A 15,341-nucleotide genomic window follows, 5' to 3' on the forward strand; every position below is an offset into this window, starting at 1 on the left:
TTCAACAAATTCATAACACGTACCTTGTTATATATGCACTATTTATTATTATAACGCCTACTGCTCTTTGTTTTTTTCTCTATTAAAATATTCAAGTATGCTCTCATTATATAATACATAAGAGCAATCATCTTCCCTTGCGAAATGCATTCTTATAAATATCTTCACTCCTAAGCAAAATTGTGGTAGACAACAGATTGATTCTATGCTTTTAAAAAGGCGGCAATTTATTAATCCGCTTATTCTTTTTTTTTTTTTTTTTTTTCTTACCATTTAGTATATATAACTTTCTAATTTACTCGAATTTTTTTTTTTAATATATAAAATATAATTTTTTCTCTTTTTCACAATATTTTTATAATATTTAGGTTTAATCATTATTTTGTATTAAGACTTCAACAGAATTTATATATTATAATTTGTAGTCTCTTAATATATAGTGATTTTTTTGACCTTATATTTTTTAAATAAAGAAATTCCTTTTTTCTTTTTTTACTTTTAATTGTAAATTTCTGTTACTTTCGCACATTTAGAGAAATATACATAAAGTTTAATAAATTTTTTGAACAATACCTAAAAAAGAGTAGTATATATTTCTTATTAAATATGAGTAATAATTCGTTCTTTCAACTAATATATTAATGTTTTTTTTTTTCTTCTAAGTGTATATCAACAATGCCTGTTTCATCAAGGCAAAATAAGAAAGGGAGAAAAGTCAGCAGCACTTTTCTCTTTTGCACCAAAGTGTCCTTGTACACCCTTCTAATCTGGATTGTAAATTGCTCCAATTCTGTAAGAAAGAAAAACTAAAAATAAAAAGGGAGGGGACGGACAGGATCCCCAGGACGGCCCATCATTTCTCAGCATACATATATTCCTCTGTGCACACACTTTTGTCCAAGAGGGGAGTAGTTTTTTCTTTTTCTTTTTTTTCTCTTTTGTACTATTTTATTTTACACTATGTTATACTTTATGCCTCCACACACCTCTTCACTACTTTTTTTTTTTTTTTAGTTCCAATATGATGGTAATTCGTACAATGTGATGAAGAATAGCCTCGGAAAATCATTTGATTCCAGAGCTCTGAGATCATTAGCAGAAGCTTTAGAGGAGGAGGCTGTACAACACGATGCACCTGTAGTACACGAGGAAGATATAGAACAAGTTGCACAGGAAGATGAGCAAGACGTTGGAGAAACTTCAGGAGAAGTTACACAAGAGGTTGCACAGGAAGATGAGCAAGAAAGTGAACAGGATGTTGAAGAGGAAGTTGCAGAGGAGGTTGCAGAGGAAGTTGCGCAGGAAGATGAGCAAGATGTTGGAGAAACTTCAGGAGAAGTTACACAAGAGGTTGCACATGACGTTACGCAAAAAAGTGAACAGGATGTTGCAGAGGAGGTTGCACAGGGGGTTGGACAGGAAGTTGCACAGGGGGTTGGACAGGAGGTTGCACAGAAAGTTACAAAACCTTGGGAAGATGCTCTAAAAACTTCAAGAAAAGCTGCAAAAAAATCATCAGGAAGAAAAAAAATTAAATATCACGATCTTGGTTACATACTCATAGATCCAACAGATACATATGAACAACCAGGTGTAGTCAATTTATATAAAGAAAGGAAAAACAATTTCTACAGAAAATTTGACCCAACCATAACGGGAGATTTTGAATATTTGAAAAAAAATGTTAATTTATTTAACGCACGAGAACGCGCCATGGAAGGAGACCCTTCAGCTATTGCTCAATATCCTGAAGGATACTGGGATCCATACTTGGCATTACAAAAAGCACTCAAAGAAGAAATGCAAAAAAATAACGAATATAGAGAAATGTTAGCAAGCAAATTCTACGATGTTAAATTAATGGATGATTTTGAAAATAATGAACTAAACCCACCATACCTAGAAAGAGAATACGGGTGCGAAGATCTAAACCCTGTTCCACCAAGATCAACCACTGTAAGAGCGGAGGAGGAAGAAATTTTGAAACATATAAAAGGAAAAAAATCAAAAAAGAAGAAATGGAAAGAAAAATTTCTCTGCTGTTTCTAAAAGATCTTCTAACAGAAGGAGTAATAAAAAAAAAAAAAAGAAATAAAGTTATTCCTTCTTCTGTTACATAATAGACCAAAAGGTCTAATGAATCTGCTAAGCGATAGTAGATTTATGCGTGTGTACATATACGACTTGAAAATCATGGAAATATATTGTTTTCCTTTTTTCTCCATTTTAAAATGAAGGAGTCGAATGGAGGGAGTTCTCCCCCCCAAGACTCGGAAGAGCCAGATGATAGTGAAGGAAAAGTGTGTAAAATCATAATTATTTCTTAAATGACTATAAATATACCAAAAGGGAAAGAACTACTTTTCTGTTGATATGTTCCCTTTACATACTAATTAGTATGTCTGTGTATATATGTAATTAGTAGTCCACCATGAAAATTATGTATTTTACAAAATCTGGTATTAAAAAATAGGTACACACTAGAAATTGCCCTTTATTGTTATAGAAGCAGTTTTGTGTGCTCTATATTTTTCCATCTTCTCTATAATTTTTTTATATATCCATATAGAAAATGGTCTTTTCTATTTTATTTTATTTATTTTTTTTTTTTTTGTCATAGACTTAAAACAAGAATATAGGAATTAATAAAGAATAATATCTTTTGAATATAACTTTTATGGCAATAATTATATATTTTTGCAAAAATGGAGGGGTGCAAATTTGTGCACGGAAAGAGAGTCTTTTCTTTTCTCTCCCTACGTCTGAAAAATGTATAGAGCAGGCATATCTGCCTGTCAAAATAAATTAGCCTTTAGAAATCTTCAATTGTTTTCTGCATGCTCTCCCCACCCCTATATATATTGTATAATATAATTAAGAAAATATACCAACAATTGGTTCTGGAATAAAGTAGCACAGGAAAATATATAACCTTTGTTTTTTTCATTACTGCTATCCTTTTTTTTTTTTTTTTTTTTTTTTTTTTTTTTTTTTTTTACAATTTTGACTTCATTCCATTGGGGATTTTTTTTTTTTTTTCTTTTTCCCTATTCGTATACACGATTTTTATTTTATTTTTTTTGTCATTTTTTTTCGGCTTTACGGGGAGTTCATACTCATAGAATGCACGTAAGTGTTATTTGTTTTCAACCCTTTTTGCAGTAGCACGAGGAGGATTGAATCATTTTAGCATGAACGAATACATGTATGGTGAATGTTTTAAATTGCCTTAATCTGAAGTGGGTATATGTGCATTCGTTCATTTAGGAAAAGTGGATAATGCGCATAGTAGGCAAGTAGGTTCTATATTCACTATCGCCTGAGAGTTGAGACCTTTTTGTGCCTCCCCACAAGGGCGTATGCATACCTGTGTGTAGATACCTTCGCTGTATTTCTATTTGCATCAGCAATTTGCTGTTGAATGAAATTTACGTGCACACAAATTGTTGTGGGGCGGTCGCATCAAGAGAAAGGTACAGGGGTAAGAGCGAAAGGTGAAAGAGCTAAAAAAGAGGAGTCGCAAAGTAGCGAAAAGGAAGAAGAAAGCAGAAGGTACAAACTGATCAGCGCGCAAAACAAACATGTCACTGATACGCCCGGAGAAACGACAAAGCGAATATGAAAGTTTCATGAAGGAGTGGCAAATAGAAAAGTCGGTGGACGCAAAGGAATTTGTGGACAATTGCCAAGTTTTCTTTTTCGATTGCGATGGAGTTCTATGGAGAGGAAATGAAGTTATACAAGGAGCAGTGGAAGTTATAAACAAATTAATAAAAGAAAAGAAGCAAATTTATTTTATAACGAATAATTCTACAAAATCGAGGATTACACTGTTGGAGAAATTTCACAAGTTAGGTTTCGGTCTTATTAAAAAAGAAAATATTATTTGTACTTCCTATGCAATTGCTAAATATTTTATGGAAAAAGAAGAATACACGAGTGGCAAAAAAAAAATTTATGTTATTGGAGAAAAAGGCATTTGTGAGGAACTCGATTGTTCTAATCTTCTTTGGTTGGGTAGCTACAAGGATAATGAAAAGAAAGTAGTAATAAAGGATGATTTAGAAATAACTGTGGATAAAAACATTGGAGCTGTTGTAGTTGCCATCGACTTTAACATTAATTATTACAAAATCCAGTACGCACATCTTTGCATAAATGAATTGGACGCTGAGTTTATTGTTTCCAATAAAGACGCAACTGCTAACTTTACTTGCAAACAAAAATGGGCTGGAACGGGTTCTATCGTTGCTAGTGTTGAAGCTGTTTCTCTAAAGAAGCCAACGGTTCTTGGCAAGCCCAATTTATTCATGATAGAAAATGTCCTTAAAGATCTAAATGTTGACCCTGCCAAAGTTGTTATGGTAGGAGATAGACTCGACACAGATATAAGCTTTGCTAAAAATTGCAACATCAAGTCTGTTCTCGTTTCCTCAGGTGTTACAGATGCCAATATTTATCTAAACCATAACCATTCAAATATTGTCCCTGACTTTTTTATGAAATCGATAGCGGAATTTTTATAAGTATATTTCGTAACAATTCCATGATGAATGTGTGTGTGCCACTTAATTTATGTGCACCCCCGATGTAATTTGTTGAGCCATTCAATGGCCCTTTTTGTGGTTACAATATACCAAAATTGCCCCTAATTTTTTTTTTTTTTTTTTTTTTTTTTTCTTTTTTTTGGTAAATCATAACTGGTGAAGAGCTATACAAATAGACGCACACATGCGTAGTGTTTCTGGTGAGTTGTAGTCCCATGAATATTTATACACTCACGTTAGATGCTCTACGCGTAGGTATACCTTGCCCAGTTTGTATCAACGGAATGGGATAGAAGCCTTTCGATCACTTCACCGTTTAGTGATACGAAAATTTTGATTACTTTTCAGGGATGGCGGTTCCCTCTTTTTTCTTTCTCTCTCTTTCTCCCTATCTTTCTTCCATTCCTTCCCTGTCATTCTTCCTTATTCATCTCTCTTTTATTTCGCGCTCACTTCCCCCCCTCCGCTGCTAAGCAATTTATTTAAGGTATCATTTAGTTCTTCGAACTTCCTTGTTAGCCTTTGATTTTCCTCTCGCAGGAATGAATTCTCCCTCTTCAGATCTTCCAGCGGCACATCTGCGCGGGTTCGGGTTCACGTAGAATGTCTGCAATGCGCGATGAGTGGCGCGCATCAGTCAATTAGTGTTGCGTGCACCGGTGCCGCCGCTAAATCATGCACATTTCGGTGAATGGGAAAAAGTAAGGAGTTCATGGCTAGGTAGGCAGGTGCGCAGTTTCTTCAGGTGGATGGTCATACCCGCGTCCACGTTCTGCAAGTGGTCGGATATAAATTTTATTGCATCCTTTGGCTTTTCCTTCTCTTGGAACAGTTGCAGGAGGGCGCGGCTTATTTGATCTATCACACCGTGCTCCTCTAAGTAGGTGATAAATTCTTTTTCACCCGCATTCATTTTTACATTCATATTTACATTCATATTTACATTCACATTTACATTAATTTTTACACTGTTTTTTGCACTCGTTTGAGATTTTGATCCGTAGGAATGCCCCTTTGTTATTTGCAAAATCGAAATAAGATTAGAAAAAAAAAATGAAAAAAGTAGAGTTACACCTTTTGATTAACCGAATTTCCAAGAATTAAAAATTTCAACACTTTTTTTTTTTTTTTTTTTTTTTTTTTTTCGTATAGCTTCTAGAAAATGCGCTTATATTGTAGACAGGGTTAAATAAATTACAGGCAAACAGGGAAAAAAAAAAAAAAAATTTTAGACAAGTTTTTTTTCTTCTTTCAAAGGGTATATAATAGTACAGTGTACATATGGTACAAAAACGGGCACAACATGGACATGCAAATTGGCAAAGGAAGCATTTTAAACCTGCGCCGAGACTATTACATAGCAGCTGCGAATAAATTTTTTCCCTCTTTAAGAAATTCCCGCAAATTGCATATATTATGGTAATTACTTTTTACAAGTGAGAAAGACAAACTAGTAAGGCAAAATGTACAGTCACAGTTATTCTTATTTATCCACTATAGCAGTAATATCTCTAGTCACTCGTATGCTCTTATCTCGTGATAGAATTCATTTCATGGAATTTCTGTGGCTATGTCTCTCTAAACATTTCTTTATCCCCCCCCAGTACTTATAGAAGAAAAAGCGTAGAGATTTCTCTTGTAGGGAGAAGTGTTATGGGCACTCTATCTGCGTCGTAGGAAACGCAAAGCGAGGAGGATTCAAACGGTTCCCTGTGTTAACAATGTTCGATTGACATTTCCGTTTTTATATTTTCTGGCCTTTGGATTTGTCTTGAGCAATTTGGCAAATTTCCCGTACATTTTTCTTTGTTTAATTTTTCGTACATTTTTGTTCGTTTGATTATTTGTACTCCTACTTCCCCTCCGTGCCTGCCTCAACGGGCTGCCAGCAAGAACCTAAGAGCGCATCGTTCTGATGATCCTCCTTGGTCTTCTTATCCAATTTCGGTTGGTTAGACGTTTTAATCCTGGAGGATCTCCTGCGCACAACTTTTGATAAAATGGTAAGAATTCTGTTCATATTTTTTTCCGTCATTTTTATAGTCTTTTTGTTCATATAAAAGGAAGCTGTAACATTGCCAATCAGTAAATTGTTTAAATTTAGTGATTTAATAATTAAATTAAAATTTTGTTCTGTTGTATTTCCTTTAAGGAAATGAAAGGTTACCAAAATCCACTCCTCAATTGGGTACTCCGTGATTATGTTAACATTGATTGTTTCAAGTAGCAAAAAGGCTTCTACAAAATCTATGGTTTTTATTTTGTAAATATTTATTAATTTTAAAATATATTTTAATAAATCATCAAAATTTTCCTTGTCTTTTTTTTTTTGTATATTTTCAATTATGAAGTTTACTAATCCTGATGCACATCTGTATTCATCAATCTCTTCATATTTTTCATTCATCCTTTTTAAATTTTCTTTTTCTTTTAATGCTCTTTTATTTTTGAATATTTTTAATTCCATCGTTTTAGTTTTGGACATTTTTTTTTTTTTTTTTTTCTCCATCAGTTTGATGTTATCGTTATTTGCAATGTTTGAATTTTTTTTACTACTCTCACTTTGCATCTCTTCCTGCTCATTTTGGGTATCTACAAAAATATCGCTGTCAATGTTTTTTTTTTTTTTTTTATATTTTTCGCTCTTCATTCTGGCGCTTCTCCTTACCGTTTGGTTTTCATTGCGGAGGTCTTTTTCCTCCTTAATAAGCACCTTGCTGTCACTTTTTTCGCGTTTCATGCGTATGTTTCTAATTTTAATTCGATCTATACAGGTTGAGGTGTCCTCCTCCACTAGCTTTTCCTCTTGGTCGGTCTGTTCATTCTTCTTCGGTATGCTCCCTGGTTCAGAGGATCTCTTACTGTTCATTATTTCCCCTTCGGTAACACTCACATCTTTATCCCTTCCATTTTTCCCTTTTCTATTGCCAAGCACCTTTGTGCGACAGGAGTTATAACGTATGTTATCGTTTGAATTCTTCTTTTTGCGCTTTATGCTTGGGCTCACATCCCCATGCGAATGCATTACATCCTCGGTGTACTTATCTGACACGTAATTATTTTCTCTCTCCAATTTATCTGACCTACAACAATTATATTCTTGATTCGAGTTTTGCAAATAGGCATGTATTATTTGGTTAATCTCTTGGCTATTCCTGTACTCACTTGGTTCCGTTTGCCTTAACTTTCGTGCGTTTTCTTTTGTCAATAGTGGTGTGTTAGACTGGTTATCCCTTTCTTCTTTGGAGTTGGTTCCTCTTTTTTTGGTATCCTTCTTTCTGCGTTTTCTTCCATTTGCTACTTCATCGTTGCGAACTGGGACAGGGGGTATCTCTTCGCCCCTTTTGTTGAGGATTGCCTTTTGTTCGTCATTGGGGTATCGTTCGCCCAAGTTTATTCTGTCACTGAGGAGGAGGCTTCTTATATTTCTGCTTCGAACTCCGCTTGTATTACCACTTCTGTTGCCCCCTCTGCGACTGCTTTCCGCCCCATCGTAATCAGCGTTGTCATCTGTTAAGGGGTAAATATCCTCGCTCAGTTCACTCCTCCTTACCACTTTCGCACCTCCCCCTTGTCCAAGCCCTTTGGCCCCAATGAATGGATGTGCATTGTACGAAATATGTTGTGAAAAGTTTTCATTAATGTCACTCACCTGAGTGTTCTTCTCAAATTTATTTGAGTGGAAAAAGGATTCATTGTTGCCACTTATCTTTTCTGTGCAGTGCGGGTACCAACTCCTGCTATTGCAGTTAGGTAAGCAGAAGTGCTCCTCTGGAAAGCCCCTTTTTAAGTATATATTCTTTTCTTCCTTATTTTTCTGTTTTTCACAAATTCCAACAGAGGAACATTTACTATTTTTGCATATATGTGTTCCTTCTTTACATGGTAGACATTCAGTGGTGCCCATGTGATAGTCATGTGGGAATTGGTAGTAATTTTTTTTTTTTCTATTTTCCATTTTTCCTTCATTTAAAGGGGAATAATGTGCACAGTTCATAACATCTCTTTTCGTTTTGTTCTGGTGGATGTAACTGTTTCTGGGTACCCTATTGGTCATTTCAACTGCATCGACCATGCTTTGAACGTTTCTTCTGTTGGTGCTGCTGTCTTTGCTTTTCCCCCTGGTGTAATACCTGCCTTCTGTTATGCGATCCTTTTCATCGTTATTCTCATTTCTGATGCGGTTACTACAGATGTCATTACATCTACCATTGTTGCCACTTTGGTTTTTCCTATTCGTCTGGGAAGTTTCTCCCTCCCGATCTGTCCTTCTCCCTTTGGATGCAAAATATTTCTCATTTGTAAAGCGGCCCAGACGGGGAAAACTTCCTTTTGGGGGTGTCCCCTCTCCTTCACCTCCATTAGCATGACGACTTTCGTTATAAGCTAATCCATATGAGGAGGCTGCACTTACGGTTCTTTCTCCATTTATAAAATTTGTGGACATACCATTTGACAGATGATGATTCATCCCTCCATGGTAATGGCCAACATTAGGAATCCAAACGGTACTTTCTCCAACATTGTTACTAACAGAGTGCATGTCGCAAGTCGCCTTGTCTTTACCGTATGACAGAGCACCTGCTTCTTCTTCTCTCCTATTTTCAATAATATTTTTAATTTCCTTCCCATTATTGAAATGTGACATATGATGTGATGGTTGCCTCTTCCTATAAAGAGTATCACACATGGAAAAATCCTTGTACTTATATGTGTTGTATTCTGATGAACCTGTGTGCGTATGCTCCTTCTGGATCACTGGGACTGGGTTGCTGTTCCTTTCTACACCTGGAAATTTCCTCCTATTGGGCACATAATTATCCAAAGTGTGCAGCATATCTTTTTCACATTTTACAAATACCCTATTCGTGCTTTCTTCATCATGCGGGAAGTTCATCCATTTCGAGGGAGTATAATTGTTGATATATTGTGGGTTCCTGCATTTGTTTTTGTCTTCAAAATCTTCACAACCGTTCATTGTGGGGTGTGAAAAATGGTTTTGTGTTTCTAGGCAGTTTCTGCGTCTCGTTGAGGGCTCTTCTGGGCAATACTTCCTTCTTTCTGCGTGCCTCTCTTGGCAATATTTGCTTCCTTCTGCGTTCCCTTTTGAGCCATTTATGTTCATACTTTTCTGCGCACTTGTGCTGGCGCCACCGTGCCCCGGATAGTTCCGAATCAACGTCTCCGACTTGACTCTGAAAATTTCTTCCTTGGGGTAGTGCACCATTTGTCTGTCCAGAAAGTTCTTGCTATAGGCATGGCGGTTTGCCCTTTCTGTGGCCACCTGAGAATCGTCTTTCTGTGTAAAGCCACACATGTCTTTATTTTTTGCTTCAACCCTGTTGATCGTAATACCCATATGGTTGTTCCTTCTTACTAGGTTCTTTTCCCCGGGCTGCATTGTTTTCAAAATTCTGTTGTTATCTTCTCTACCACAATCATTGGACGATATATATGAGTTTACACTCTGTGGATTAAAGTCGTTCCTACACTCATTGGACATTGTCAGTGGCTCATTTTGTTCTCCGCCACTTCTTAGCTGGCATCTATTTTGGGGCGCAACCATTTTGATCATATATTCCGAATTACTCTGGAACATCTCCTTACTTTCATTGCTCCAATTTAGGGGCATGCCACTTCTAGCTGCTAATACATTATGTAAATTTTCACACTTTCCATTTTTTTCTGTTATACGGCCATCATACGATAAGGAATTATTCCTGGGAATTATACCTACGAAGTGTCTATCCTTATATTCGTTTACATTTTTCATGTTTAGAGACATTCCTTCACAGTTGCTTCCACTTAACCTTGCTTCCATACCATTTACTTTATCCATTTGCCCGTTCTTCTGATTGGATAGACCAGAATCCATCTTACTCTCTCTTCTGTGACAATAATTTTCTTGGATGGATTCCTTCTGTGGGGAGGTGCCCTCCCTGTTGCATTCTGCACTCGCCTTAGCAGATTTGGGCTGCTTCCTATCTGATTTTATATTGTTTTCCCTATCTACGCCCTTTGCTACGTGAGTCACCTCATCTTGATGGATACTTTTACTTGCCGCTTCTTTCTCGACCTTACTTTTTTTGAAGGCAGTGGTTGCCCTCTCAGCGTACGTATCCCCGTTTACCTTCGATATAGTTCTTTTATTCCTATTTCCTTCATTTCTACTGTTGCAACAGTAGGCATATATTAAACAGCACAGTCCACATGTCAGTGATGCCAATATGCCTTGCACCGTGAACAAGAACACGCTCGTGTTGTTGTGAGACATTTGTAATGACAAAAGGGTGTGTATGTGTGAGGGGATGATCACAACCTGACTGACCCACAAATTCACAAACTGCTAAATGGGGAAGGGGATTATCTGATAAACAAAATAGTTGATAAAGTGCCAAAGACAGAAAAAAAAAAAAAAATTAACTAGTGACAAAACACACTGCGTATGTTGCCACTCTTACAAGTGCATGCCCCGAAAAAAAAAAAAAAAATATAGACCTCACTTTTTTCGAGGCAAAACAAAACATTTTAAATAAAATTTTTTCATACAAAAATAATTCAGCATTAAAAAGTTATTCCTTAATACGGAGGTGGAACAATCACGCGTCTATAATTGAGCTTATAATTCCAAACAATTCATAAAGTGCGGAAAAAAAAAAATAAAATATTTCAAATTAAACACTATAGAACGAAAAAAAAAAAAATACAACACAAATATGACGAAAATGTGACAAAAACATGATACAAATGTAACGAACAGGTGACACAAATATAACATAACTGTTGAGAATAATTAAAAAAATTTCCATCACATTTGAGCGTTTCCATTTTGCGCAATTTCCGGTGTTATTTTTTTTTTTTTTTCCCCCGTGGATCATCCCCATTTTGCGCCTATCAAGGGTGCTAATTTTGCTACAAAAAAAAAAAAAAAAAAAAAAAAAAAAAAAAAAAACGTTCTAATTTTTGCCATTTCGAATGTAGAAAAAAGAAGGTCGCCCTTTCAAGTGGGATTTTGTAGTTACATGTCTTTCCTCACATGTGAGGCGCTCCATGGGACATGTACTTTAATGTGACTCCTTTTGTGACAATACAGGAAAATAGGTAAAATCCCCACGTGTGTTAATGTAAGCTATGGAGCAGGGATATACATATACATAATTACATACTCACATGCGTATCAGATTCAGGATGTGCTTTCCCCCCTACTCCTTTTAAGAATATTCAGAAAAAAAAAAAAAAAAAAAAAAAAAAACACAGAAAGATAAACACAACGATCACAAAAAAACAGACACAAAAGAACAAACTTGAGGAGCAACCGCAGCCGTAATCCAGACTGCATTCGACAATTGGCTGCGCTTGTTCGAGCAAGGCCTCCACCAAACACCGCGAACAGCTTCCCTTAATGTTACATGTATCAGATTACACAAATGTTATATTGCTATATTTAAAAAGTGACGAGTTGGAAAAAAAAAATCGGAAAAAAAAAATTTTAAATCATGAATTATCTACATGTACATTTAATCATCTGCGATTACGTGAACACTTCCCTTTTCTTCTGTACACACGGGGAATGTTATATCTCACTCTGTTCCCTTACATGAAAGAGGTGATGGTGATTCGCGTGGCAAAAAAACATATGGATGATCGACTCATCTTCTAATTCATGTTCACGTGCTGATAAAGTAGCTGTTTATCCTGCGAAAAATGGGGGTGTATACAGTGATGTGCCCGTAGATATATGTATGCAGCTCCGCTTGCGCACCTCTACATATATTGTTCCGTGAATGCACACGAATGAACACGCACATTAAGTCGACATGCGCTGCGTTACCAGGGGTGGTCGATAGCTTCAATAACGTTCAGACGTTTGGACGGGTTAATCTGGAGGAGAGACTGAATAAAGTTCTTTGCCTCCGAGGATATATTAAACCAGTATCGTTCGTGGAATGTTACCTTTTCCTGTAAAAAATGGAAAGGTTTTGACATTCGTCCGTGTGGGTTTCGTGTGTTCGAAGGTGTATGTGTTAAACAGGTGGTCCAAATTTTATGCAGATGTGTTATGCAGTTTAACTTGAATGATGTCACGGTATAAATGTTGCGGAGGATTTAATACTGGCTGAAAGTATATCTTTCCCAACCCTCCATCGAGGAGGCCCTAATCGTGCATTAAAACATTTTAAGCAAAGAATGGTAACCCCCTTGTATAATATCTTTTTTTTTTTTTTTTTTTTTTTTTTTTTTTTTTTTTTTGCGTCTTACCTCAAACCTAGAACAGGGGTAAAAGGGTCTATAGCCTCCTAAAAGGATGTAGATTATTATGCCCAATGCCCACATGTCAACTTTGTTGTTAAAGTTGGACTCCTGCGAGGGGGGAAACGGTGTGCATTAACGCGGTTTGCATTAACGTGGTTTGCATTAACGTGGTTTGCATTAACGCGGTTTGCATTAACGCGGCGTGCATTAACGTGGTTTGCATTAACGCGGTGTGCATTAACGTGGTTTGCATTAACGCGGTGTGCATTAACGCGGTGTGGAGGCAACTCGGATAGACGAATTCATTATAAACAAATTTTAAAGTTCAGTGCGCGCTCGTTTGGAGTGTTCCTCCTCCGCTTTGTCTAACTTGGAACAACTCGGGGGCGATGAACCCATAGCTGCCCCGAATCCCGCGATATGGGTAGAATTCATCAAAGGGACACCTGACGGATAAGCCGAAGTCGCCAATTTTCACGATGCTCCTAAAAGTCTTGTCATTCGGATGTTTGGCGATATTTTCATTAATCGAATTAAGCAATTTTTTAATATTCAATTTTTTCCCCTTAACAGTACGTGACAATTCCGGGTCGGATAGAAAATCCGACTCAAAAAGGAAAGACTCCTCCAGATGGAAGAGTAGCAGATTCTGTGGCTTTATATCACAATGTATGATTCCTTTAATGTGAAGATAATAAAGAGCAAACAGAATTTGGCTGACAATTATTTTCACCTCCGTTTCGTCCAGGATTTTAAAACCTACATAGGAGTATAAATCTCCAATGGACGAATATTCTAGAAGAACCCAAATGTCGTTTTCATCTTCTGCACTCAATATCATTTGTAAAATATTACAATGTTTCAATTTTTTATGTATTTCTATTTCTTCTCTTAATTCTTCTATGTCTCTGAGTTTGTAATACAATTCTTTGTGCTTTACCTTTAATACTAAATGTAGCTTTTTATGTTCACTCGTCTCATCTTTAATGTCTTGCCAGTAGTGTTTCTGATTACATTCTTCTCCCTTGGTATGATCATCCACGTTGTCATTTTGTCTTTGTCGGCTGATAAACTCGAGAGGGAATTCTTCCTCCCATTCCTTCTCTTCTTCCCAATCGTCTATACCATGATTTTTGCACTTCCTTAATTTGTCCTTTCCATTTTGTTCTTCTTTTTCCATATACACCAGGCCATGTACTTCCCTTTCGCAGCACGGGCAAATGTTGACCGTTCCTTCCGTTTCAGAGCTACTATTTCCTGTGTCTGTCTCATTAGATTCTTCAATTCTTATGTTCCAACTTAGAATATCATGATTTATATACTTAACATAATTTTTCAAAGCGACTGTCTTTCTGCAGTCAATTATCCATTCACACAAACACACAGTGCTGGAAAGTCCCCTCAATAAGACCTTAATTATTTTAAAGTTACCTAACTCGCTTATGATAAATTCCTTTATATGCTCATAGGAATTTTGTCTGTTCACAATCGTCACTTCGTCGTTGTTATTTCCATTTTTTATGTTTGTAATTATATCAGAAATGAATGAGAATGGCGTTCTTTTCAAAGGCATGCTCTGCAAATCGTCTGTACAAATGCTTATACAAAAAAATGGAGAACCGCACTGTACAAATGGAGAAGCGCACTGTACAAATGAAGAACAGTAGGCAAACTAAACGGGACAATCAAACTTACAACAAAGAAGGGAAATCTGAAACATTCCACAAATTCAGAAGGCTGTGTCCCGTGGAAATATCGATTTTTACGCACAAATGGGCCCAATCTTTTATCAAAAATATGTGCGCAGGCGTGTTTCACCTTGGTGTATGTGTGGTAGGCAAATATATATATATATATATATATATATACAATAGGAGGAGAACGTTTTACTAACGAGGAAAATATACTTGTTGCAGTCGGAAAAAGTGTTTTGTGAACCTCATTAAAAGCACTGCTGTGGTGGGACTGCTCCACCGGAACTTTGTCTCAAGGGATTAACAAAAAAAAAAAAAAAAAAAAAAAAGTAGTTTATTTTATGTGCCTTATTATGTACCCCAGTTTCATCTACCTGGTTTATGCATTTACACAGAATTAAAATGAGCACTACTGCATACACCTTAAAATGAAAGAAAAAGAAAAAAAAAAAAAAAAAAAGGAAAGCAAAGGAAAGAAATGAAGGGTAACCAAACGTACCGATGTGTTATCACGAGGAAAATTTATCTAACATTAAATATATGAAAAAGAAAAAAAAATCCAAACATGCCAAAGAATTTGCTGAAAAGAAATATTTAACTCCAATTCTGTTTTCCCATTCGTCACCGGTTACCCTTTCCAAATTATTTGTTTTATTTCTGAAAAATTGCACCCGTAAAGAAGAAAAGGGGCAAGTGCACAAATGTGAATGAGCCTCAAAACTTGCACATTATGCATTTGGTACACACCACATTTGGGCTTTTAAATCGTTTTCAACAAGATGTTTTTTCCTTTAAATTCCCTTTTCGGCGGATAAACACAACATGGAAAATGTGGAATAAAGGGAAA

General features: G+C 36.2%; 5 protein-coding genes across 5 annotated transcripts; 2 read left to right on the top strand and 3 right to left on the bottom strand.

Annotated features, from left to right (window-relative positions):
• Positions 1 to 675: 675 nt before the first annotated feature.
• On the top strand, positions 676 to 2,049 carry PKNH_1423900 (uncharacterized protein; the record flags this gene model as incomplete). The annotated part of the gene is made up of 2 exons (XM_002262088.1): positions 676 to 792; positions 1,015 to 2,049. 2 exons carry the CDS (start codon positions 676 to 678, stop codon positions 2,047 to 2,049), a joined length of 1,152 nt encoding a protein of 383 aa, XP_002262124.1.
• Positions 2,050 to 3,581: 1,532 nt separating this feature from the next.
• Positions 3,582 to 4,526, top strand: PKNH_1424000 (4-nitrophenylphosphatase, putative; the record flags this gene model as incomplete). Its single annotated transcript, XM_002262089.1, has 1 exon — positions 3,582 to 4,526. The coding sequence occupies one exon, from the start codon at positions 3,582 to 3,584 to the stop codon at positions 4,524 to 4,526; it is 945 nt and encodes a 314-aa protein (XP_002262125.1).
• A 459-nt stretch (positions 4,527 to 4,985) lies between these two features.
• PKNH_1424100 (C-Myc-binding protein, putative) lies at positions 4,986 to 5,484 on the bottom strand (the record flags this gene model as incomplete). Its single annotated transcript, XM_002262090.1, has 2 exons — positions 4,986 to 5,125; positions 5,307 to 5,484. 2 exons carry the CDS (start codon positions 5,482 to 5,484, stop codon positions 4,986 to 4,988), a joined length of 318 nt encoding a protein of 105 aa, XP_002262126.1.
• Positions 5,485 to 6,399: 915 nt separating this feature from the next.
• Positions 6,400 to 10,821, bottom strand: PKNH_1424200 (conserved Plasmodium protein, unknown function; the record flags this gene model as incomplete). Its single annotated transcript, XM_002262091.1, has 1 exon — positions 6,400 to 10,821. The coding sequence occupies one exon, from the start codon at positions 10,819 to 10,821 to the stop codon at positions 6,400 to 6,402; it is 4,422 nt and encodes a 1,473-aa protein (XP_002262127.1).
• Positions 10,822 to 12,214: 1,393 nt separating this feature from the next.
• On the bottom strand, positions 12,215 to 14,373 carry PKNH_1424300 (calcium/calmodulin-dependent protein kinase, putative; the record flags this gene model as incomplete). The annotated part of the gene is made up of 4 exons (XM_002262092.2): positions 12,215 to 12,242; positions 12,379 to 12,506; positions 12,807 to 12,908; positions 13,171 to 14,373. The coding sequence occupies 4 exons, from the start codon at positions 14,371 to 14,373 to the stop codon at positions 12,215 to 12,217; spliced, it is 1,461 nt and encodes a 486-aa protein (XP_002262128.2).
• Between the last annotated feature and the right edge of the window lie 968 nt (positions 14,374 to 15,341).

This window comes from Plasmodium knowlesi, assembly GCF_000006355.2.
Source record: "Plasmodium knowlesi strain H genome assembly, chromosome: 14".
Lineage (NCBI taxonomy): Eukaryota > Apicomplexa > Aconoidasida > Haemosporida > Plasmodiidae > Plasmodium > Plasmodium knowlesi.